Below are 25295 nucleotides of genomic sequence, written 5' to 3' on the forward strand. Positions count from 1 at the left end.
TGTGCTCACTGTATTCCCTGCTCTCTAGGGTTCTCAAAATAAAGGACACCGTGTTAGGAACTAGTAAAGAAGGGATTCCCTGAGGCAGAAAGGACGTGCACACCTCTCTGAACCTGCTGCCTTGTTCTCTCTGAGAGACTGGACACTCCACGTGCTCTGTGTTCCTCAAATTTCTTCCCATGACACTTCCCAGGCATGAAGCTGTTGCCTTTGGCTCATAGGGCAATTATGGTGTTTAAAACAGTAATGAAATTACCAGAATCATGAATATCTCTCATAATTCCACCATAGTTTTTTCCTATCAGATCAGAGTACTTATGTCGAAATAAAATCATCCTTTTTATATGAGAATCAATATATCACTGAAAACAACACCCCCAGGCTGACAGAGTGGTGGAATCTGCACATTTTCCATAGAACCATCAGACAGCAACACCGTGCTCAATTTTCATTTCTTCTTTCCCTCTAAAGTCGAAAGGACACAGTTCTGCTTTCCTGAGGGTTGTGAGGCAATTCTTAGTTAACTTCCAGGTTGCCTAATCAACACTGGAATGAGAAGTCTTACAGCTAAGCCAGTCCCCAAGGCCCACTGGCATCACCTAGAGAGATGTTCTGAACACTGCACACCTGGATGGTGTGGAAAAGGGGATGAGGGAGCAAGGAAAAGCCCTGTGTTCCCCTCAAGTCTCCCCAATACACATGACCAGCAAAAAGAATATGGAATAGTGAACACAAGAAAATTGACTTGAAATTCTAGCTGTTTACAGATCAGGAAAGGATCAGGAGTTGAGCAAAGAACAATAAAAGCTGAATAAAAGGAATCATCACCCATTTTGAACTTCAGGCATAAGTTGTCATCTGTTGTAATAGTTCACATACACCTCAAAATAAGGTCCCAGGCAAAAGACCCCTCATATACTTGAAAATTAATAAATAATTATTGAGTTATTGAAGGAATAAAAGATCAATTTCAAGTACCTTTTCAACAATTTTTTTGGAAGGCAGGTTCACAACCATTCTTGCATGTGGTGTACTAGAAAGTCAGCAGCTTGGCCATGTCTAAAATTCTTTCCCTACTTTCTCAGACTTAAGTCTATAGCCTGCCCCACTGATGCTGTCTTCTCACCTGTTAGCCTGGTCTCAAATAGCCCTGAGAGAATGTATTTCTTAAGGAAACACTTCAGTGGTGGAGTAGGGGTTAGGGGCAGAAAATTGTTCAAGAAGGAAAATAGAGGAGATGTCTCTCCAAGAATACAGGAAATAGCTTAAGGAAGCTCAGAAGAGCTGACAAGAAATTGTCAGATAAACTCCTGTGATCTCCTCAGTTTCAGATTAAATTCTGCCACATATGCGTATGTTGAATATAGTAAGAAGATAAAAATATTTAAACAATCTGTCTGCAGCCTGGGGAGGTCCCTCTCTGTGAAGCAGAGGCTCCTCCGAAGCTGGATGCAGTGAGTCTATGGCAGGGACGGGATCCTCTCTGGAGTGAGGAGAAGCAGAGCCACAGGTTCCAGCCCTCAAACATGCACAGCTGGCGGGAGTTACTGGACCTGCCATAGCTTATGGCCTGTTCATACTAGGGTAGCTGACCCTGTTCACTTCTAACTGATCACATACTTTGAATACCAAGAATTTCATTATTTCTACCAACGCCTACGTCAGTAAGCAAACTCCTTGTTGTTAATCCAGAAAAGAATACTTCCTGTGCCAAATCACCAACTCATAAGGTCATGATTTCAGATCAGGGCAATTCACGTGCTCATTAATAACCCTATGGGTTTAATAAGAGGCAGCTTAGAAACACACAGCACACTGCTTAGTCTGAAATGCTTTAAAGTAAATTACCACAAGGATAAAATAATAATTTGTTCCTTATTTCCCTACCAGGATATAATGTTGGATGCTGCAACTAAGGCAAATGCCCCGGTTTCTATCTAAACCAAGGAGCCCAGTCCAATCCCTCATTCCAAGCCACTTTTCTTACACGAGCTACCTTAATATAATAAATCAATTGTGCACAGTGGAACACTAATGCATGACAGACTTTGTATATTGTCATTGCTTATTAAGGACTTTTCTAACAAATAAATGACTAATGGATTGTGATACTCAATACCTAGAAGAAAATTTGTTGAATAAATGATTTTCTTTTTCAAAAGGAAATTACTTTCTTGTTGTGTATATGTTTTTCTACAATTATGAGACAATTCATAGTCACTGAAAGAATTTACAATACTCAGAAAAGTATAAAAATAAAAAATAATCTCTAATCCCATGGATTAGTGAAAAATAATGTTAATTTTGGAGTATATATGCTTCTAGGATTTTCTATACTAATTATTGATTGATAAGTTTTTCATAAATAGAGTAATTTTATACATACCGTATATTATTCTTGATCAACATGTTCAAGTTTATCTATGGATAATAACTTTAGCTCTTTTGGAACAGGGTTTGGAGGGTAAGCAGTAAATTCAGTTTTCTCATATTGTTGGTGAACTAAAAGTTTTACCAACAAAGAACGTCCTCTCCATACAATGTAGAAAAGAAGGAAACTATTTTATCATTGAATAAACGGAAGCAGGGACAGGTATCTGGGTAGACTGAAGGTGTCTAGAAAGTCAGGATGAAATTTCTCACTGTTTATATACCCAAGCAGATAAGATGCTTTTGCACTGTCTTTAGCCAGTATATAACATGTTTCCTTGGATTAATGGTATCCTGTTTTCCCATAAGAGGACTTGACAGCACCATTTGCTGTTACATTCTGAACTTTCTATACCCTCCTTCAGATAGTTCACCCCATGCTCACTTGGGAACTGAGGTAGCCATTGTGTGGTTAATTGCCCTCATCTGAAAGAATAATCAAACTCTCTCATTTCCCTGAGATGAAATGCTTCCAGCCAAGGTAGAACCTAGGTTAAGCTCCCAAGGCGTCAGGGAGCCTGGAATTCTAGCTTTCTGGGTGTTCACGTTGCAAAACAGATGGAACCCAGACGCTTGGAAACATCTCTGGGTTGTAAAGCTGCCAGTGGTGTCATTTAGTCCCTGGAGAGTTTTATTTACATTCAGTTTAGAGAAAAGCCCCTAGCTCATTGTCTCCAAAGAAATGCTCTAAAAAGGATAGGGAAATGAGCTTTTGTCAGCTTATAAGCGGGAGAAATTCATCTTTATTCACCCTTACATCATACACAATTCACAAGAACATTCGATTATTCCTGGAATTATTTTTTGGTTCCCTGATATAAACAACAGACTTTATTGGTCAGAAAAAGAAACAGCTGATTTCTCAGCATTAAGCCTAATTCCAAGTAGCCCTGCCTTACTTTCACTTTCAATCTCACTCTTATTGATAGGATATAAAGTTTCAAATTTTGTCCTTAAACTGACACCAGAATTTCACATTCATGAAAAAGATGAGGATGAACTATAGACTTCATCATTTACAAAATATTAATCAGACAGACAAAGTTAGAGAAGGCAAGAAGAGAGAGAGGCAAAATAGGTGCATACTTGCCCAATTTCTCTCAGATTAAAGTTGAAGATAGCCCCAAACTCCACTGACACACTGATTGGTTGTTTTAGGATCTGAGCCTATTTTCCCAAAAGTGTGAGTGAGAATCTTAAGCTTGGATCCGGCCTTAAATTTTCCAATTATTTCACAAAGGAGTCCAGATAGTATCAGACGACTGTGGCATTGAAGAAGCAATGCAGAGCGTGCTCATTTTGTTTTTCTTTGTTTTGGGGGGAACACATTTATAATTATAGGCCCCAACTGGCTTGTTTATTAGTGTAAAGACTTCTCCCAGAAGATTTCTTAAAAATTTTTACACATATATAATATAGGAAGAGAAAATTGATCAGCTCAAACGTATACAGTAGGTGAAATACCACAGAATGAACACAACCACGCTGTTCATTTTGCCCCACCAATACACCAGAAGTTTTCTTGTGCCCCCTTCTAATCAATAACCCCTCTCTCTGGTTCTAAGATAATCACTCTCTGACTTTTAACATCAGAGATTAGATTTGCTTGTTGGTGAACTTCACATAAATGGAATCGAGCAGTATGTAGTATGTATTCTATCGTGCCCAGCTCCTTTTACTCAACATTACAATTGGGAAATTCATCTACGTTATTGGGTCTAAGTGTAGTTTGGTCATTTTCATTGCATTGGGCATTCCTTTATACAAACATACCACAATTTACTTATCCATTTTACTCTTGATTTACATTTGGGTTACTTTCAGGTTGGAGATATTATAAATACTGCTGAAATTACCATTCTATATTCTCTCTGATGTGCATGTGCATATATTTCTGATAGTAATCAACTTAGGAGTGAAATGACCAAGTCACAGAGTACTTATGTTAAACTTTAGTACATAATGCCAAACAGTTTTCCAAAGTGATTGACTCCATTTTCTATTCCTGCATAACAAACACTCCAAGCCTATTGGCTGAAAACAACAATTATTTCATTTCTCACAATCCTATGAGTTAGGTGGATTGTTTTGCTAGACTCACCTGGCTTTGACTCATGTGGCCATGTGCTACTGGTGAATAGCTGGAGATAGAGGACATAAGATGGGCTCCTCCACGTGTGGAGTCTTGGTAGGGATGGCTGGAAGACTAGGACCTCCTTCTTTACATGGGACTGTCATTGTTCAGTGGGCTAGCCTAATCTTCTTTATAGACTGGACTCCAAAAGGGCAAGTCTCCATGTAGGAGGACTTCTCAATGCTCTATCACGTTTGCTGATGTACTATTGGCAAGATACATGGTCAAACCTGTTGTTAACATGGAAGGGACTATGCAAGGGCATAAATACCAGGAGGCGTAATTCTTTTGGTGCCATAAATATCAAAGCCTATCCTTGTAGATATACTAATTTACTCAGGAGCTATGTATGAGAGTTCCAGTTGTTCCACACCTTGGTCACATTTAGAATTATTGGTATTGTTAATTTAAAACATTTTGGTAGGTGTGCACTACAATGTCATGGTGATGTTAACTTGCATTTATCTTATGATTTATGATATTAGACCCTTTTCTAATGTTTATGGTCACTTGGATATATTCTTTTTGAAGTGCCTAAGTCTCTTATCCATATTTCTCTTGAGTACTTGTCTTTGTAGAAGTTATGAGAAATCACAATAGAAATAGAAAATCTTTTGAATTAAATGAAAATGAAAATACTACGTTTTGAAATGTGCAGGATGCAGTGAAAGCAATATTTATAGAAAAATGTAGAATGATAAATGCATATATTGGAAAAAAAGGAAGTTAATATAATAAGCAATCTGCTCTCTCTCTCAGTCACAAACACACACACACATACACCCTTCCTCTTCCTTTCTTTTCTCTTTTTCTCTCCTTTTGCAGACAGTGCAGAGTAGAGAAATATGAGGTTTTAATCAAATGGGTTCTAAAGTTTGAATCCCACTTAGTGATTTGGAGCTTTGTGTAGCTCAGCGGATTTAGGTGACATATTTCTTATCCTCTCTGGACTCTTTTCCCTCCTTGGACAATGGGGGTAATAATTACCCTATATCATAAAGCATTATTATGAGTCTTAGATATGTAAAGAGTTTGGCGTAGAAAGGAATCAGTAAACAGGAAACATTATTATTATTATTATTATTATTATCATTGTTCATTCAAACACAAGGTCTTATGTGAAATGGTTGATTACATGGGTTCATGAGCAAGACTTTTTGGGTCCAAGTCTTACTTAGTAGCTTGTGATTTTAACAAGTTATTAAAATCTCTCTGCGGCATTGTGGTAAAAGTTTTTGTAATAAGAATGAGATGATCTACATAAGGAAGTTGTCACTGGGTCTGAATCAAGTGTGCAAAAAAAACAACGGAAGCTATCCTCATTATTATTTATTAAGTATTTTTTAAGTACTAAGATCCAGTACCTGGGTTAGATACTGAGAATTCAAAGCATGTAAGACATGGTCATTCCCTCAGAGAAGAGAGATCTCACTAGCCAAACATGAGTAATCAAGTCCATTGTGAATGAAACTAATATTCCAGGCAACTGAGCCTAGAAAAATATGAGATTTTTGTCATCCTCTTCAAACTGGCCCACAAACATGAAATAAACGGCATTACTTTAATTGATCCAATGAACCTTTTATTTTTATTGCAAGCAGTCTCTAAGATGTCTTCTAATAATAAAATTAGAGAAATCTAGTTGAGAAATCATGTCAGAATGTCTCACCAGCACAGCTCTCAGCTTTTCCTTTGCTGAGTGACTGCCTTGGACTCAGTGCTTTCAGTTTCCTTTTTAGTCTATTTCTTTGCAGAGGTTGCTTGTTAGTTTTGATTTCTAATCATTGGTTTCTGAAGAAAATTTGGGAAGTTCTAGCACATTGAAGGAGTAAAGTAAAAGCCCAGATTGCCAGTGAGAGAGAAAACAAGAGAAACCAGCACAGCTAAAGTCAGAAGCAAAGGGAAGAGGATAAGCACTTCTAACTTTGTCTACGAAGCTGCTGTCTGCTCGACTCCGAAGGATCTCTGCTTTCGGTAAGATTGAGTTAGGGTGGGAGGGGATTTCTACGGGTCAGTTAATTTTCTATAAAATGACCATCGCAAGATAGGCTGCAGCTGTGCCTGGTCTGGCACATGCGTTCAGATGAAATTCTGAAGTTATCAGGCGGCAGGGTGTCACTTAGGTGCCCACCAACCAGCACTGTATTGAATGAGGTTCCAGCAGAGGTGGAGTCTGAACTGAGAGTCTGGAACATTTTAAGATTGTTATTTCTCTCTTGGCACTTTCTTGAATTACCTTTGTCTTTGATAAAACCTCCTTAATAAAGCTCATACTCCATTTCTTTATTGCAAACTTTTAGAGTGCTAGGTGAACAGAAATTAGGCAACTTGGGGTCTGCAGAAAGAGGCAACAAGTTATAATAATTTAGAAGCTTGTAACATCTTTATGCAGCCACTTTTCCTGAGCCAGTCGTTGATCGATTCCCATTTTATAGCGCACGCGTCATGGCATGAAATCAGACAATTATTCACTGGCCAGCAGCTCCTGTAGGCCACAGTTGTAAGAAGAAAAGGGTCCTGATCATGGAAAAAAGAAACAGGATTTTCCTTTTGCTATCTTCCCCTGAAGAAATGGGAAGCCAGATAGGAGGCAAGACTGGCATCCTGTTAGATATAAGCCCTCAGCAAGAGCAAGTCAAAGTAATCGACTACAGGGGAAGCAAACCACTCTTTCTTATAGGATAAGAATGAAAAATGGCATGCCTGGGGTCTGTACGTGTTTGTAATTCAAAAAGCTCACAAATGCTATATCACGATCACTTCAAGTTACAAGGATTGAGGCACTGAAGTTAAAAACACAAAGTTAAGGCATTACTAAAGGGAGACTTTTCACCCCTTTTTTTTTTTTTAAAGATTGGCACCTGGGCTAACAACTGTTGCCAATCTTTTTTTTTTTCTGCTTTATCTCCCCAAAACCCCCTGTACATAGTTGTATATCTTAGTTGCAGGTCCTTCTAGTTGTGGGATGTGGGACGCCACCTCAACGTGGCCTGACGAGTGGTGCCATGTCCGCGCCCAGGAGCCTGCGAATTTAACCACTCGGCCACAGAGCCGGCCCCATCACTCCTTTCAGTTTTACAAAATTATCAAGTCCTGGTTAAAGAGGTCATGCCTAAAATTGTGTGAATAAAAACTCTATATAGAGCACAGTTCAGAGAAAAAGAAGCTTTGATTTATAAGATGATGTTTCAGAACTATAGCTTCATTACCTGAAATAAGTAAAAGCAATATGTAAGCTTATATATGTGGAAATAGTAAAGAATCAATCTTAAAACACAGGGAGGTCAAAATCTGGCAACATAATTGGGTAAAATTCAACAGAGTAAGAGTCATATTTGAGCTATCAGTTTTGGGTGAAAAACAAGTGAATGCAGGTGCAAAGCAAGGATTAGGAGCCAGAAAGTGGGTAGACAGGATGGGCAGTGGCAGCTGGGGAACTTCCTGCACAGTGAGGGGGGAAGAGCCACTGGGGAACCTGAGTTCTTCAGTCTGACCCAGACCCTGCCCAGGAACAGATGCGGGAGAAACCAGGTTCAAGGCTGGGTTAGGATGTTGTTTGTGTTTCAAAGTACATAGATACATCTGACACAATTCTCTAGATGAAAGTTGCCTATTGCTACATACCTGAGCTCAGAGAGCTCAGATTAGATCATTCCAAAGATCTAAATGTGAAGGTGCAAAGCTTCAAAACGAAATTTGGTAAAGAAGTCAGAAGATGTGAGACAGACGGAAAATCTCCATTTTCTGGAAAATGAGATACATGATGAACTAGTGGGAATGCAATCTGGTACACCCTCTGGAAAGCAAATTGGCAATGTATAACAAAAAAGTATCTGCTCTTATCTTTTGACCCAGCCATCCCACTTCTAGGAATCTATCCTGAAGAAACAGCTGCAACAATATGAAAATAAATACACACAATGTTAGCTGGGTTATTCATTGCAACATAGGTTGTGATTGAAAAAAATGGGAAGTGGGGCTGGCCCAGTGGTGCAGCAGTTAACTTCGCACGCTCTGCTTCTGCAGCCCGGGGATCACTGGTTCAGATCCCAGGTGTAGACCTACGCACAGCTTGTCAAGCCATGCTATGGCAGGCATCCCATTTAAATAGAGGAAGATGGGCATGATTGTTAGCTCAGGGCCAGTCTTCCTCAGCAAGAAAGGAGGATTGGCTGCAGATGTTAGCTCAGGGCTAATCTTCCTCACCAGAAAAAAAAAAAAAAGGAAGCAATCTAAATGCCCATACAAAGGAAAATAGTTGAATATACTTTGGTAAATGCACATAATGGAGTAGGCCTGTCAAAAAGAATGAGTAAGCTCGCTATGAACTGATATGGAATGATTTCCATATATCTAATACCACGTGATCTTTCATGTTAGAAAATGTGAATAAGAAAATATACATGTATCTGCTCGTTTGTGAAAAGGATTTCTAGGAAGCATAAACCAGAAATTAGCAAGCCTGGGTACTTATAGAGGATAGATGATAATGGAGTAGTAAAAATAGAAAGAAAGGTGGAATGGGAATGGAGTGGCAAAATGGAGAAGTGACACTTCTCTGAGCACACCTTTTTGGAAAGGGCTGACTCTTAGAGACACGTAGCATTTCACATACTCACAAAATAATCACATACTTAAAACCAACCAAGATGCGGGGGGACACCAAAATGAAACAAACAGTGACAAGTGAACCTAACTGTATCACAAATGAATAATTTAACCACACTGGAGAGGATGAGAAAGGAAAGAACTAAGCAACATTGAATACAGTGTTCTGATAGAATACAAAGACTAAAGACAGAAAGAACTTCATACTAATATTGTACTCTAGTGAGTAAACTTATTTATCACAGAGTATGGACTATAAATTTTGAAAATATGTGTATACTGGAATTGAGCAAATAAGTAAATTTATTACAGAAAATGAGAGCCAGGCCTCTCATAGTCAGAGAAAGGAGTTTAAATAAATAAAGGGGAAAGCTTGAATTAAGCCTGCTATGTTGGATTGGCGTTGGGAATATCAACAGGAAATCAAAGTTATACATAGAAGTGGACAGATAAAGAAATAAATATAGTTGTGTGTGTATGTATGTGCTAGTATACATACTTAAATTTCCTAATTTTGTCCCCTAAGTATTCTCAGGAGGAATGCTCACACCTAGTGTGATATCTTCGCATCTAAGTACTATTATGCAAAGAAAGGAACCATGGCTTCTTGGAGAAATGGTTGATTCTAGAGCTGAACCAGGACAAATACAAGATGGACCTGGAATACTTTGTGGTACCAGAAAGTAAGGAAGCGCTCAGAATATGATGGGAGCATGCCAAAAGACCTAGGAGCCAGCCTGAAGGAGCTCTTAATAAACAAATCTGGGACAAATTATGTGACAAAATAAATAATGATAACAAAGTATTGAATCCCATAGAATAAAATAAATATCTATAAGCCTATACTGATACAACTAAATAATTAAAAGAGTAAATAAATAAATGGAGAACGGACAGCTCTTACTTACTTGCTTGCAGTAGAACTTCAATTAATAAATGTTGAAGGAATGGTCAACATACAAAATCACCCACAGGCAAACACCGCAGTCACCATTGTTACAAGCCAGAATCATCATCAGTGGATGCTAAAATTAGCGTTAAAAATGATATGAAATTATGATGAGACTATGTTTGCACAGTCTCAAAAAATCTCCCCAAATGGTACTTTTTAATTACAAAGAGCTAAATACTAACTTTACGTGGAGAAATCTGGCAGACACCACCGGAACCCGTTGATCAGAGTTAACGTCACAGCATCAGAGTAGGTGCCTCGCGAATCCCTCGATCCGATGCGCTGAGACCGGCAGAACATCACTCCTACGGCGTTCTTGGCAGAAATGCATAACCTCACTCTACTTGTGAGAAACGATAAGAAAAACCAAAATTGAGGGATATTCTACAAAATGGCAGTCCAGGACTCTTCTAAAATGTCCAGATTTTGAAAGACAAAGTAAAAATGAGGATCTATCAATGATGAAAGACTAGGGAAACATAACAACTAAATGCAATGAGGGACCCTGGATTGGATCGGGGATCAGAAAAGGACATGAGTGGGAAAACTGGTGAAACGCAAAAAAGGCATGCAGATTAGTTAATGGTATCGTATCAATGTTAAAATCCTGTTTCAATAATAGTTCTATGGTTGCATAAGATCTTAAAATTAGGGGAAGCTGGGGAACTGGCTATATGGAAACTCTTTGTACCTGTTGTACAACTTTTCTGAAAGTCTAAACTATTTCGAAATAAAGTTATTCTTAAAGAGCACCAGTGGAATAGTCTACAGTCAGGCTTAAAGTGGACATAGGATTCTTGAAATGCACAGGGAACAAAGTTCAAGGACAGAAAGCAAAATATTAGTCCATATTGTAAACTTCTCACGCAGCTAACTCACTAGAAATTGCTTTCCATTCCATCTCCTCCCTTGCAGATAAGGTGACACCCTGGCCATGGCCTCAGAGATCCACATGCCAGGCCCAGTGTGCCTCATTGAGAACACTAACGGGGGACTGGTGGTTAATCAGGAGGCTCTGAAGATCCTGTCTGCCATTACGCAGCCTGTGGTGGTGGTGGCTATCGTGGGCCTCTACCGCACAGGCAAATCCTTCCTGATGAACAAGCTGGCCGGGAAGAGAAAGGGTGAGTGGCACCAGCAGTGCTCTGCTGACTCCCTTCTGTCCACATACAATACCAATATCGAGCACAGTCATGTGAGGAGAGAAAGCTGGAGATGAGGAGGAATATTGAAAGCTAACTTTTAATGCCCTGACAGACTCCTTTCTGGAGGATAAGAGTCAAGACACTCTTCCCACTTTGCCTTCATTTCCCCTTTTAAAGTATCCCTTTCTGGAAGGAATAAGGTAGTAATAAAGAAAATTACTATACATAATAATAAAATATAAAACATTTACTATAATGTTTATGTATAACATCAAGCTTACGCTGATTTTAAGATAAAATAAATATTTCAGTTTGTATTGGATATTCTAATTTCCCTATTTTTCTGATTGTAATTAAGATCAATACTGACTGTGGTTTCACTTATCTTTTTTAACTCTGATTTTGTCAACTTTTCTCAGTTTCCTGATCCACCTGAAAATAAAACTCCGCTTCCTCTTATGCCCACTCCCCCTTGCAGGCTTCTCTCTGGGCTCCACGGTGCAGTCTCACACGAAGGGGATCTGGATGTGGTGTGTGCCTCATCCCCAAAAGCCAAACCACTCTCTAGTTCTGCTGGACACCGAGGGGCTCGGGGATGTAGAGAAGGTAAAAAAGAAATCTTTGAAATCCTACTTATGCCCCATCAGGAGCTCTCCTTGCACTGTTCCTCCCCGCCTTGATTTACACTTCAAACTTATCAAACTTATCACTTTCATGTATTATTCTTTTCACTTACTTGGTAGTGGTCAAAGTTTGACCTTGTGTCCAATTTGAAGCCAACACAGTGAGCTTTATGTGAGGAAAGTAGCATAAAGTGTGAGAGTAACAGGCTAATTAAAGAGTTGTTGCATACCTTCAAGGCTGAGCCCCACCTGGCCACACATATGAGCATTGAGAGTGGAGGCTAAGGCCGATTGATAGGTTGTGCAACCCACAAAATAAAGGCTAATGACTTTTTTAGTCATTTTTCTTTGATGACATAGTGAAATATTTTGGTGAGGCTGCTGAAGGTGCCTCTAAACTTGACTAGACATTTTACAAACATGTCTGACCTTTCACAATGGCAACCCAGAAAGATGGTAAGAATGATCTTGACCACAGCTGTACTATTAGTAAGAGAAGCAAAGTATAAGAGCTGATGACAACACCTTTGTCCATAAAGAATCATACATTATTATTCTTATAAGTCTTAGACTTAGAAAACTCTTATTAAGGGGCATATTTTAACTACCGTCTGAAAAGTTTCTTATGATGACATGTCATGGGAATGGAATAGGATCATAATCTAAGTTCAGGAGATCGGTTTTAATTTTAGTACTTGATCATAATAGCTACTACTATCAAGTGTCTATGTGCTTTACACTCCCATGTGTATCTATATATCATGCCTTATTTAAATTTCACAACACCATGAATTAAATGTTCATAAATTCATTGTAGTGGTGGAAAAAAATTGCCTAGGGAAGGCTTCAGAGTTATATAGAGGCAGAGCTGGGTTCAGACTTTGTCCGTCTGAATCGAAAGCATGTGCTCTTAGTTGCTCTTCTATTCGGCTTTCTCACTGACTTTCAGGGAGACAACCAGAATGACTCCTGGATCTTTGCCCTGGCAGTCCTCCTGAGCAGCACCTTTGTGTACAACAGCATGGGAACCATCAACCAGCAGGCCATGGACCAACTGCAGTATCCTTTTTGTGGTCCAGAACAACACTAACTCTAGAAAATGTTTCATATTTTCACCAGGTACAGCTGTGGGCAACTGCAGAATTCACATGCCCCTTCCTTAACAAATCCCATTATGCTCAACACCTCAGTTTATAACAATCACCTCCAGAAGTCCAAGCCTTTCTGGTCACATGTTATGCTTAAGCACTTAGCTGCACAAGGCTCTGTACATTCTCTATCTGACTTAATCTCTATTGCCAAACCCTCCACATCCTCTAGAACTCATGTTCTCTTTCAGCAAATCTCTATATGCTTATCATCTTCTCTAAATATTTCCTTCTAACTGAGTTCTGTCTATACCCTGTGGACATTGTTTCCCCTACAGACATCTCAAGTGGTTGTAAGCGGCAATTTTTTTCTCCCATAACTTGCATATCACAGGTCCCAGAAAATTTAGATGACCTCTCCTTGCTCCTTATGACAGCTTGCAGGTACCTTCTCATTCATCTCTCATTAAAAAGAGAAGCTTTGAGTCAGCCCTGATGGCCTAGTGGTTAAAAGTTCAAGGCTCACCACTTGGGCGGCCCAGGTTCACTTCCAGGTTGCAGAACGACACCACCTGTCTGTCAGTTGCCATGCTGTGGTGGCAGCTCACATAGAGGAAACATAAGGACTTACAACTAGGATATACAACTATGTACTGGGACTTTGGGGATGAAAAAAAAAATGAAGAAGATTGGCAACAGATGTTAGCTCAGGGCAAATCTTTCCCTGCAAAAAAAAAAGAGAAAGAAAGAAAGAGAAGCTTCTTTGAAGCACATGTGCTGCCCCTATGCTATCCATCTACCAACTTCCCTAAAACATACTTTTCATTTGTTAAAAATGTTAGCTCTTAGTTCACTGTATTCTTAGAGACTTTAATAACCCATACACATTCATCTGACACTATCAACGCTCAGTTCCATCACGTCCTCCTATCTTTATTCTCCACTCTCCTATATGATCTAGTTTTGGTCATTACCTAACAACTTCAACATTTCTATAAACTTAGTTTGAAGCACTTTCTTGAATTAACTTTTGTCAACATTACCTACATGATACTGTATCAGATGGTTAGGTTTAATATTATTTGATCCCTCCATAGCATTTTATAAAATTAATCTCTTCTTCTTGTCTAAGACTATCACATCTTTTGGTGTCTGGAATACCACAGTTTCCTAATATTAAACATTCGTCATTGGCTGTACTTTTCCTGTTTATTTTGTTGCATCATTTTTCTCTCCTTGGCTTCTAAATATTATAATGCTTTAATTCATGAGCATCTTCTATTTTCCATCTATTTTCAGTCCCTAGGCAATCTCATCCAGCGTCTAGACTTCCAGTAGCACCTATGTGTCAGTTGCCATAACATTTGTGTATGCGATCATGACCACTGCTCTCAGGTGCAAACTTGTGTATCTAGCCACTTACACATCTCCATTTAGATGTGTAAGAGACATCTCAAACTTAACATGTAAAGTAACAGAACTTTTAATTTTCCTGTTCAAAAGTACTTCTTCAGAATCACGATATATTTCCAAAGCAATCACACAGTTTTTGGATGGAAAACTTAGGATGCATCCTGGATAATTTGTTTCTTCATATCCTAGAAGCTATTAATCAGCAAGTCCTGTCAACTCCTCTGTCAAGGGTTTTTGCCCAGGCTGACCAATTCTCACCACTTCTTCTAGTCTAAGCTTCTATCTTCTCTCATCTGGGCTATCTTCTTAACTACCTAACCCTTCTCTTTGCTTACACTCTTGCCTCTCTCAGATGTGACACCAGCTAGAAAGATCCTTTAACAACAAGCATCTGGTCATATCCCCTCTCAGATCAATGTGCCCAATGGCTCCCCATTAAATTTAGATTACAATTCAAACTCTTTCTGTGGCTTACAGAGCTTACATGGTCTGGACCCCATCCATTCTAGGACTTCTGTCCTAGCCACACTGGCCTTCTTGCTATATGTTAGTCATATTCAGTGATTTCCTGTCCAAGGGTTTGCAGGAGCTATTTCCTCTGCCTGGAATGTTCCTCCAATGAATTTGTGCATGGCTGGCTCCCACAATTCATGCAGACCAGTGCCCAGCAATGACCTCAGAGAGAATTTACCTGAACAACCACAGAAACCATCACCATCTACAGACACACACAGTTATTCTCTAACCTTTACCTTTATTCATTTTTCTTCAAGACAATATTGATATCTCGGATTTTTTTTTCTTTTGAGGAAGATTAGCCCTGAGCTAACTACTACCAATCCTCCTCTTTTTGCTGAAGAAGACTGGCCCTGAGCTAACATCCGTGCCCATCTTCCTCCACTTTATACATGGGATGCCTACTACAGCATGGCTTTTGCAAAGCGGTGCCATGTCCACACCTGGGATCCGAACCGGTTGAACCCTGGGCTGCTGAGAAGCAGAATGTGCAAACTTAACTGCTGAGCCACCGGGCTGGCCCCTCAGATTTTATTACATTTTTGTTTATTTATTTATCATCTGTCTCCCTCATTAGAATGAAAGATCTATCACGGTAGCATTGTCTCACTCATTGCAATAGTCTCAGTCTCTAGGACAGTGCCTGGTTCAAATAGGTGCTCAATAAATGTGGAATGAATGAATGACAAGCTAATTAAGAGGGAAAATTATCTTAGATAAGTATTAGGAGAAAATATAGCATAAACAGTGCTACTCCTTTTCTGCAGTTTTCCTATGTTAGCATTTCAGCTACGTGACAGAGCTGACAGAGCGAATCAGGGCAAAATCCTCACCCAGTAACAGTGAGCTTGAAGACTCAGCTGACTTCGTGAGCTTCTTTCCAACCTTTGTGTGGACTCTGAGAGATTTCTCCCTGGAGCTAGAAGCCAATGGAGAACCCATCACTGCTGACGAGTACCTGGAGCTGTCACTGAAGCTAAAGAAAGGTTGCTGGGACTGATGGTTGGGTATCATAAAAGGAGAAAACAATATCAGAATGGCCATTTCTGTGTAGGTGCTGAAAATCATAATTTCATAAGGTGTTATCCTGGTTGTTCTGTTACAGGAAATGAAAACATTCCTTGGCTGAATCAACTGAATCTAATTTTAACCTCTTTCTTCTTGGAGAAAGAAATTTTATTCCACTAATCCTTTAATATTTTAATTTCTGACCCATTATTAGATAACTTTTATCTCTTTACATAGGATTTGTGCAAATTATGAAGTTGAAGAGTCATAAATTTGAGGTAGTTAGTTTGAAGTTGTACTACATCTAGTTTTCATTCTTCTAGGTACTGATGAAAAAAGCAAAAGCTTTAATGAACCTCGGTTGTGCATCCGAAAGTTCTTCCCAAAGAAGAAGTGCTTCATCTTTGACCGTCCCGCTCCCAGGAAGTACCTTGTCCAACTGGAGAAGCTACAGGAGGAAGATCTGGACCCTGAATTCAGAGAACAAGTTGCAGACTTCTGCTCCTACATCTTCAGCCATTCCAAAGCCAAGACTCTCTCAGGCGGCATCATAGTCAATGGGCCTCGTGAGTCCCTTTCACTCCCCACTTCTTACCTGGAATTTCCTTTCACCCACTGTAGAGAATAAAAGAGGGAGGCATAAGAGTTACTTCCGACAAACACATAATATAATGATACGAACGAAAACACACCATTAGGATCACATTGTGAACTCTACATGGGAGCTAAAACTATTTTCTATATCATCTAATATTCATATGAGCAAGATGAATAAGGAAAAGAACCAGAATCCAATTCCAGTGTAGTATGTAGTAACCTTCTCTACCAACTTCTCAGCTCCCTAATTATGAAATGCCCTTCCAGGAGATCTATATAGATTGACAAAGTCATAAAAAGGTAAATATTCCACTTATGTGAGGCATGGGCACCAGCCCCAGCACAATTCTCTTGTTCATCAGTTCAGAAATATTTGTATTGATTAGGAATGCCTGCAATGCACTAAACACGGGGTATAATGGTGTATCAAAATGTTTTATTTCTATCCTCATTCTAGCAAAACAAGAGCAAAAGATATTTAATTTTTCTTAAATCATAATGATAAATAGTGATAAGCAAAGTAAGTTAAAATAATAGGCTGCTGTGAGAGAGTAAGGAGTGTAAGCAGGTGGGAAATAATTTAGATTCAAATGAAAAGAATATTTGTCTCTGAAAATGACATGTAGGATGAGAACTTTATAAATGATAAGGAGTTAACCAGAAGAACAGGTGGAAAAGCTTTGTAGACAGAGATAATATCATGTGAGAAGGCCTGAGACAAGAAAGAACTCTGCAGATTCAAGAAAGTAAAAGAAAGACAGTGTGATTCAAACAAGAGTAAAGGGAGCAAGAGCAGTGTCATGACTGGAGAGTGTGCAGGGGACAGTGCTTGAAAGGACTGGTGGGTGACTTCAAGGGGTAGAGCTTAAGCTCAATGGGAGGATCTTGAAGAATTTTACGCAGAGAGGTAAAGTTATCTAATTTATAAAGATAACTTTACAAGGTTATCTAACATATATATTTAACATATACACTAAAACTATCCTTCTGAGTATTTTGTAGATAACGTGTTGGAGGGCTATAAAGGAGGCAATGGGAAGATGGATGATATTTTCAATATTTTAAAATTAAATGTGGATTATGTTAGGCTAAGATTATGGCAATGGAGATGGTCAAAATGGACAGAATCCATGCATATTTTGAATCTCAGATCTCTAAGGCTTGATGATGGAGAGAATATGGAAGTGTGGAAGAAATTAGAAGAAAGTGTCAGGCCTGACTCTAGGGTTCTGAGCTTAAGTAACTGCTAGAATGGATGTTATTTGAGAGGAATGAGAAAACTGTCTTGAGGAAGAATAGTTTTTCAGAGTAGATGAAGTCGTTTAGATTTGGATTATTTAATATTGATATTCCTTTGATTTATACAGGAAGGGATATCATGTAGATATTTAAAGGTACAAATTAAGGCTTAAAAATCAGGTCAAAGCAGGAAATAAAATTCATGACTATCCATATGGAAGGTACTTAAAATTATAGAAAGAGAAGAGAAGGCCCAGGATTGAGTCCCAAAGTACTATTAGTTGTAGGGTGACCAACCACTCCAGTTTGCCCGAGATTGGAATTTCCTGGGATGTGCGATTTTTCACTGCTAAAACCAGCAAAGCCCTGGGTGAACCCCTAGAAGAGTTGGTCATACTGCATGTAGCTCTGATGAGAGAATACCTAGGAAGACCCACTTATCTAGGCCAGACACAGGACAAGTGGCCTGCACCACACACAGGCATATATACACACACAAAACCTAAGTTTTCCCCTTGACTTTTTTCATAAATTAGAAGTGAGGAGGGAGGGGAAAGGAAGTAAGAAAAAAAAGAGAGAGTTTGGAAGGCTGAGGAAAGATCAAGACCTAATATTTAGACCCTAAAATATCCTTATTCTAATCCATTCATCCCAACATCTTCCCTTTGGGTGAGGAAAGGAAGAAGAAAGAGAAGCTTTAAACTCCTGTGAACCTAGATGTTAACAAAGTGTTCCATCACTTTTCTCCCTCACAAAATCCTTAAAACTATTGTTTGTGACACTTGAAAAGTATACAAAATACTCTAGCAGTTGATTCACCAGAAGAAAATAATTAAATTTACATTCTCAGGACTAAACAGAATGTAGTTTATTCCTCTCTCTCACCAACTGATAGTCACTATTTTTTTTTTTTTAATTCTCTGTTGTAGGTCTGGAGAGCCTGGTGCTGACCTATGTCAATGCCATCAGCAGTGGGGATCTTCCCTGCATGGAGAATGCAGTCCTGGCCTTGGCCCAGATAGAGAACTCGGCCGCAGTACAAAAGGCCGTGGCCCACTATGATCAGCAGATGGGCCAGAGGGTGAAGCTGCCCACGGAAACCCTCCAGGAGCTTCTGGACCTGCACAGGGCCAACGAGAAAGAGGCCATTGAAGTCTTCATGAAAAATTCTTTCAAGGATGTGGAACAAAAGTTCCAGAAGGAATTAGGGGTATATTTGATGTTTTAGTTCATGACAGGCAGACAAATCTGAGCCTTCCTTGATAATGAGTAGTTCTTCCTAGACCCAAGACGACAGCACTTAGTTATGTGTACTCATTTGCAATCTTTACTAAAATAATACAATACTTCTAGCCTTACTTATATATCCTAAAGTACCATAACAGACTATGTTTATTTCCCCGCTCTGGATGCAATATTTTAAGCAAATAGGTAAACTGTAAAATTCTATTTATATAAAATTATTTTATTTTCTCTTTTAAAGTTAATCAGAGACACAGTGCTTTCAAGTTCCCTGCTAATAATATGGGAGAATTTCATTCTTTTTGAAAACCCTAAAAACATATTGTGTTTAATGTAAGGCAACAGTAAAACATTCAGAAAGCCGTGGAAGAGAAATCAATCATAAGAGTGCTGTTGGAGAATGTCTTCAGTCTGAGCCCTTCCAAATTAAGGAAGGATTGTTGCATGGCAAATAATCATTTGAGAAGTGACAATGCACCCCCTGACTTGGAAAGCAGGGTTCTACAAATTTTACCTTACTTCATTCAGAGGTTCTGGTGAAACTAGATTGTCAAGATCAGCAGATAATGGACATCCTTCTAGACTAAAATAAGCTTGAAATATAAGTTTTCTTGAATGACTTAAAGTAGGTAAATATGCTGTTCTATTAGTCTTTCTCAATACTGAAAATACCTGGGGTACGATCTTCATTACCTTCATTAGCCTTACACTGAGAAAATATGCAAAAGATATTCTCATTTTAAAGAATGTACCAATAAACATTGAGCCTTTACTGAGCACTTACGGAAAACTCACTGGGCTTAATACTTTATCTCACTGCATATAATGCTGACATGAAATCTATGAGACAGATATAATTTCCCCTGTTTTACCAACAAGGAAACATCAATTCATGAAGGCTGAGTGTCACAAAGTGGTGGAATCAGGAACTCCACGCAGGCCTGCCTTACTTTTATGCTTGTGCTTCTGAAATTATTCCTGAAAAGAGAAACTTGAAAAGAGAAGTTTCATATGGAACAGTGTCTGTGCTTTGAGAATCATTCTCTGAAGCAGGAAATGATTATCACAAAGAGAGACGTAGATGTATTTTTTAAACCAGCTCTCTTCTTAGGAATATGCTAGATAGAATCTTATAACAAGGTGAGGGGTGTGGCCCTCTTTATATGCCACAGTCTCTGCAGCAGAAGCATTTCTCAGTAGTCTATGTGTGATTAATAGCCTCCTGATGGCTGACCATACCATCTGTGCTCTTTTCTCGCTTCACAGGCCCAGTTAGAAGCAAAGCGAGATGACTTTTGTAAGCAGAACATGCAAGCGTCATCAGATCGTTGCATGGCATTACTTCAGGATATTTTTGGTCCTCTAGAAGAAGAGGTGAAGCAAGGGGCATTTTCTAAACCGGGAGGTTATCATCTCTTTATTCAGAAGAAACAGGAGCTGAAGAATAAGTACTACCAGGTGCCCAGGAAGGGGATACAGGTAACTACCTACTGACTGCCATTTCTGGGGACTTGAGAAGTGACTCTTTCAATCTACAGTGGGAACAACCAAAGTATGTTTGGTGCCTGGTGCCTCTGCCTTTCATTCATCCATTCACTGATTTATTCAATTAAGAGAACCCATCACAGGATAAAGAGCAGATTCTTCCTTGCAAGCACAGATGGAGCCCTCAAAAAATGTTTGTAGAATTCATTCATTAATTTAGTCATCCAACCATCCAACGATGATCTATTCAGGACTAACTATATGCCAGGTCTTGTCAAGTTTCTGGGGTTATGGCAATTAAAAAAACAAACAAAGTTCTCTCCAACTATTTATCAGCAATAAATAAATGATAGCTTACAGACAAAAATAATAATAAAACAGTTAACACTCATGTGGAGCTTATCGCTTTTCAGGAAATGAATGGGCTTAACTCATTCGTTTCTCACAACATCCCTATGAAGTATATATCATGAATATTCTCATATTATAAATAAGAAAAATGAGACACAGAGAAGTAAAGGAACTCACTCTAGAACATACAGGAAATGAATGGTACAGCTGCAATGGAAATCCAGATAACAACTCCACGCTCTTTACTCTTAGGTATCAGGTTAGGTTAGAGTTAAGTTTGGGTGCATATTATGTTTTTTTTAAGAAGCCAGCAAAAAAAACTTGAGAGTGGCTTAAAAAAGAACAAAAGTTTCTTTCTCTCTTGTATACAAGAGTGAGGAAGACTAAGCTCAGGCTGCGATGACAGCTCCACAATCATCTCAGCCCCAGGCCCCTTCCTTTATTCTCCCGCAGCACCTTAGCACGAGGCCTCGTCTGCAAGGTCGTTTATGGGCTAAGGTGGCTCCTAGAGTTTCACTCATTAGTTCCACATCACAGGTGGAAGAAACAGGAAAAAACAGAATAGTGAAAGGTCTCTGGGTTACTCTTTTTAAGGCAATTTCCAAAAAATACCGTTTAACACCTCTTCATAAGTGATGTTGGCCAGAATTTAATCATATGGGCATCTCACCTACCAGGGATGTTGAGTAGAAAATCCAACATTTTATCATGGTCCACGATGTGCCCAGGCAGAAAAAAATTCAGAGTTCTGGTACTAAGGACAAAGGAGAGAATAATATTAAGATGACTCTAGCAGTCCCTATCACAGTGATGACAAGTGCCCAGAAGTAAAGAAGGTATAGAAGAGGAAGGAAATGTACTATTTTAAGTGTAAGTTTTTATAGAGGACTTTTCTGATGAGATAATGCTTCAGTAGAATCTTTAAAGTAGTTAGGGAGTGAACCACATGGGCCTCTAGGGGAAGAAAATTTCAAACAATGGAAAAGTACAGAAAAGTTAATTGATTTCTGTTCTAGAAATAGCAAGAAATGTGGCAGAAGGGCAGTGAGCAAAGGAAGAGGTGGCAGGAGATAATGTCAGAGAGGTGGTCAGAGGCCAGAGGCCACACAACGTAGCACCTTGAAAGCACTGAGCAGTTTGAACTTTATTCAGAGAGTTGGAAAATCATTAGTGGATTTTGCGCATAAGAGTAAAGAGATCTATCTTAAAATGACATAGCATAGGGCCCAGCCCAGTTGCCGAGTGGTTAAAGTTCTGCATGCTCTGCTTCAGTGGCCCGACTTCGCAGGTTTGGATTCCAGGCACAGACCTACTCTGCTCATCAGCCGTGCTGTGGAGATGTCCCACATACAAAAAAATAGAGAAAGATTGGTACAGATGTTAGCTCAGGGCTGATCTTCCTCAAGTGAACAGAAGAAAAACAGGAGGATTGGCAATGAGTGTATGGATGTTAGCTCAGGTCAATCTTCCTCAGCAAAAAAAACCCCACAACGATATTACATAATACTAGCTGCTCTGAAGAGTGGGGACTGGTAGGGAAGCAAGAGTCAAAACAGGGAGACCCATGATGAAACTAATGCAATGGTCTGTCCAGCCAAAAGTGTTGATGTCTTGGACCAGGGTGTTTGGGAGCAGCAGGCAACAAGTGATGGGTTCTGATTGGTTTTACTTTGAAGCTAGAGCAAATGCAATTAGCTGATGATTGTATGTGGGATGTGTGAGAAAAAGAAGATATCAAGGATGACTGCAAAGATTTTAACCCATCCAGTTAGAAGATCAAAGTTACTAATTAAAACATTAAACTTGGGGTGATTGAGAATGAAACACATTTGAGGGGGGATCTAGAGTTGGGTTTTAGGCAAGATTTGTTTGAGATGCTGTATGAATTCTAAAATGATTGTTACATGGGTGGAAGATTAAACTGAATTAACGGATGTATTGCTGGGTTTTGCTTTAGTCCCCATTTCCTAATTCTAACTTTCTCTGCGTCACTAGGCAGAGGACATGCTGAAGAAGTACTTGGAATCCAAGGAAGACGTGGCTGATGCGCTTCTCCGGACTGACCAGTCACTCTCAGAAAAGGAAAAGGAGATTGAAGGCAAGAACAGATGAAAACACTCTAGCTAGTCGGAAAGCCCTAGGAGCGTTAACTTGAACCATGTTAGTCTATGTGGAATCATTATTGGAGAGCGAAGAATAGCATGCATAGTTCAGAGTTCTAGGGGATTTTTGTCTTAACTGGTATTTATGATCATCTGTCTTCTGGTTACTCAGTGCAAAAATTACCACAAGATGTCTTCTCTAAGAAATAGGGATAAAACAAACACACAAAAAAAGTGAAAGGCAAAATAAGTCTATCACAATGTAATCCTCATATTTCTCTGCTTATTTTCCTTCCTCAGTGGAACGTATAAAGGCTGAATCTGCAGAAGCTGCAACGAAAATGTTGGAGGAAATGCAAAAGAAGAATCAGCAGATGATGGAACAGAAAGAAAAGAGTTATCAGGAACACGTGAAACAATTGACTGAGAAGATGGAAAGAGATAGGGCCCAGCTGCTGGCAGAGCAGGAGAGGACTCTCGCTCTTAAACTTCAGGTATTCGATGGTGCCATCCCCACTTTATCTTCCACTGTGCTGACTCAAAAACAGTGCTTAGACGTTAAAGTTTTCCGGCCTAAATAGTAGGAGACATTTCATTCTCTTACTGCTTCTACCCCTGACGATCTCTGGTTACTAAAGGCTATTTATTTGCAGGATAAAATCTCATGGAATCTTTCATCATTAAATCACTAATAAACAGTAGCTGTTCATTGCCAGTCACTGCACAATGGCTTCACAAACATTCTGGGATCAAATCCTCATGTTATGTTATAGGTACTATTACATTCTCATTTTTCAAATGAGGGAATTACAATTTCATGAGGGATAAGTAAATTTTCTGGGTCCTGCCTTGTGGAAAATATCTGGTCTGTCTTTCCTACTGAGTGGAGTCGATAGTGACGTTCTTTCTGCAGTACCTGGTATGACTATCTCTGGAGGCACCCTAATGAGTAAGACTCCATAACCATCTACACAGTTAACCACATAATTGAATACCCAGGCCACTATGACCTTCCTGTTCTCCAAGCCCTACCCTGAGTCTATGTTGAGTCTGAGTGTACACTCAGAAATAAAGTATGGACCAAGTCAGACCTTGTTCTCTTCTACTTATTTCTGTTATCTCTGCCACCAAATTTTGGAGACTTCTACTAAATTCTCTGATCAAACGTGTGCTGTGATTCTGAATCATGTAGTAACTTTCCCATTGGAGATCACCCATCTTCCTTACCTTCTTAGAAATATATTTGAGTCCACACTACATAGATCAGAGTTGAAGGGAAAAAAATGATAGTTTTTTCAGAAAGACTGTGCTGTATGCAGGTGAAAGGGGGCTAAGAATGTAATTCTGGATCACTAATAATTTAGAAAGTATAAGAAAGGAACATCTCTACAGCTAAAGTCAAGAAAAATTATTGGCAGGCATAGAAGACTGAGGAGAGATTGATGTAATGGAAGTTAAGGGAGGAAAGGATTTCAAAAATAAGTTCCAAAAACTCATGAAGAATTAATGTGGGTACTGACAGAGGAAATAATTTGGCAAATGTGGAAAATGTTTTAAGTTGTGCTAGTTCAGTCTCCACTTTCTCTTTTAGGAACAGGAACGACTTCTCAAGGAAGGATTCCAGAACGAGAGCAGGAAACTTCAGCAGGAGATGCAGGCTATCCGAATGAGAAACAGAGCACCAGCTGGAGTATGTAACATACTCTAAAAATCCGAGGAATGTAATTTCCTAACCATCTCTCCTCCACAAGCAATAAGCTGAATGAGCAGCTTTAGAACAACAAACAATTGCCAAAAACTAAACTTGAAATCATGATGCTTCCATTTTTGTTGAGCTATAAAATTTGCAAAGATGAAATAAAGGATGAAGATACTGTTTTACCTTAAATGATTAAGTTTATGCTTAATTATGGTACTAATGACCGGAATCTTCCCTCACTGGATCCTATATTTGAAATCATACATATTGACTCTAGAGAGACTTTAAATTGTATAATTGGGATGTATATTACAATGGGATCATATCAGGCAGGTCCTGCTCAGCGTACACTTTTTTCCCCACACATACACCACCCTTCTCAATATTCTCAGCCCTAGGCTATTACTCAAGTATTTAATGTGGTCCTAGTATAGGGTTGGAGTGTTGTGAACGCAGGATAAATCTGAAGAGACTAAACAAAGCCGTGGGACACAGTTGAGTATCATTCCTGCCAAGTGGCCATTGGGTTACATGATGGCTTACAATAAGGGAGGTCTGGGACAATTAGCTTCAGATGGTGAACAGTTCTCTATTGAGCAGAGACTGTGTGGTCTGTGGGCACTGATGGGACTTCTGGACGCCGGTAGGGGAAGTCCTTGCCTC

At 39.2% G+C, this 25295-nt stretch overlaps 1 protein-coding gene across 3 annotated transcripts; it reads left to right on the plus strand.

Annotated features, from left to right (window-relative positions):
* Positions 1-6280: 6280 nt before the first annotated feature.
* Positions 6281-24821, plus strand: LOC105761007 (uncharacterized). 3 transcript variants are annotated; one of them, XM_070266410.1, is made up of 12 exons: positions 6281-6538; positions 9699-10709; positions 11040-11248; positions 11748-11875; positions 12842-12951; positions 15699-15895; positions 16241-16483; positions 18683-18963; positions 20262-20474; positions 22827-22929; positions 23234-23427; positions 24525-24821. In XM_070266410.1, exons 3-12 carry the CDS (start codon positions 11059-11061, stop codon positions 24639-24641), a joined length of 1776 nt encoding a protein of 591 aa, XP_070122511.1. In that variant the 5' UTR covers positions 6281-6538; positions 9699-10709; positions 11040-11058; the 3' UTR covers positions 24642-24821.
* The last annotated feature ends 474 nt before the right edge of the window (positions 24822-25295 follow it).

This window comes from Equus caballus, chromosome 5 (genome assembly GCF_041296265.1).
Source record: "Equus caballus isolate H_3958 breed thoroughbred chromosome 5, TB-T2T, whole genome shotgun sequence".
In the NCBI taxonomy this organism is placed as follows: Eukaryota; Metazoa; Chordata; class Mammalia; order Perissodactyla; family Equidae; genus Equus; species Equus caballus.

Excerpts from the sequence above, each read along its gene's own strand:
- LOC105761007 (XM_070266410.1), top strand. The coding sequence starts at position 11,059 with ATGGCCTCAGAGATCCACATGCCAGGCCCAGTGTGCCTCATTGAGAAC. Across the intron at positions 11,876-12,841 it reads GGCTCGGGGATGTAGAGAAG|GGAGACAACCAGAATGACTC; the intron begins GTAAAAAAGAAA and ends ACTGACTTTCAG. Across the intron at positions 12,952-15,698 it reads CAGGCCATGGACCAACTGCA|CTACGTGACAGAGCTGACAG; the intron begins GTATCCTTTTTG and ends TTAGCATTTCAG.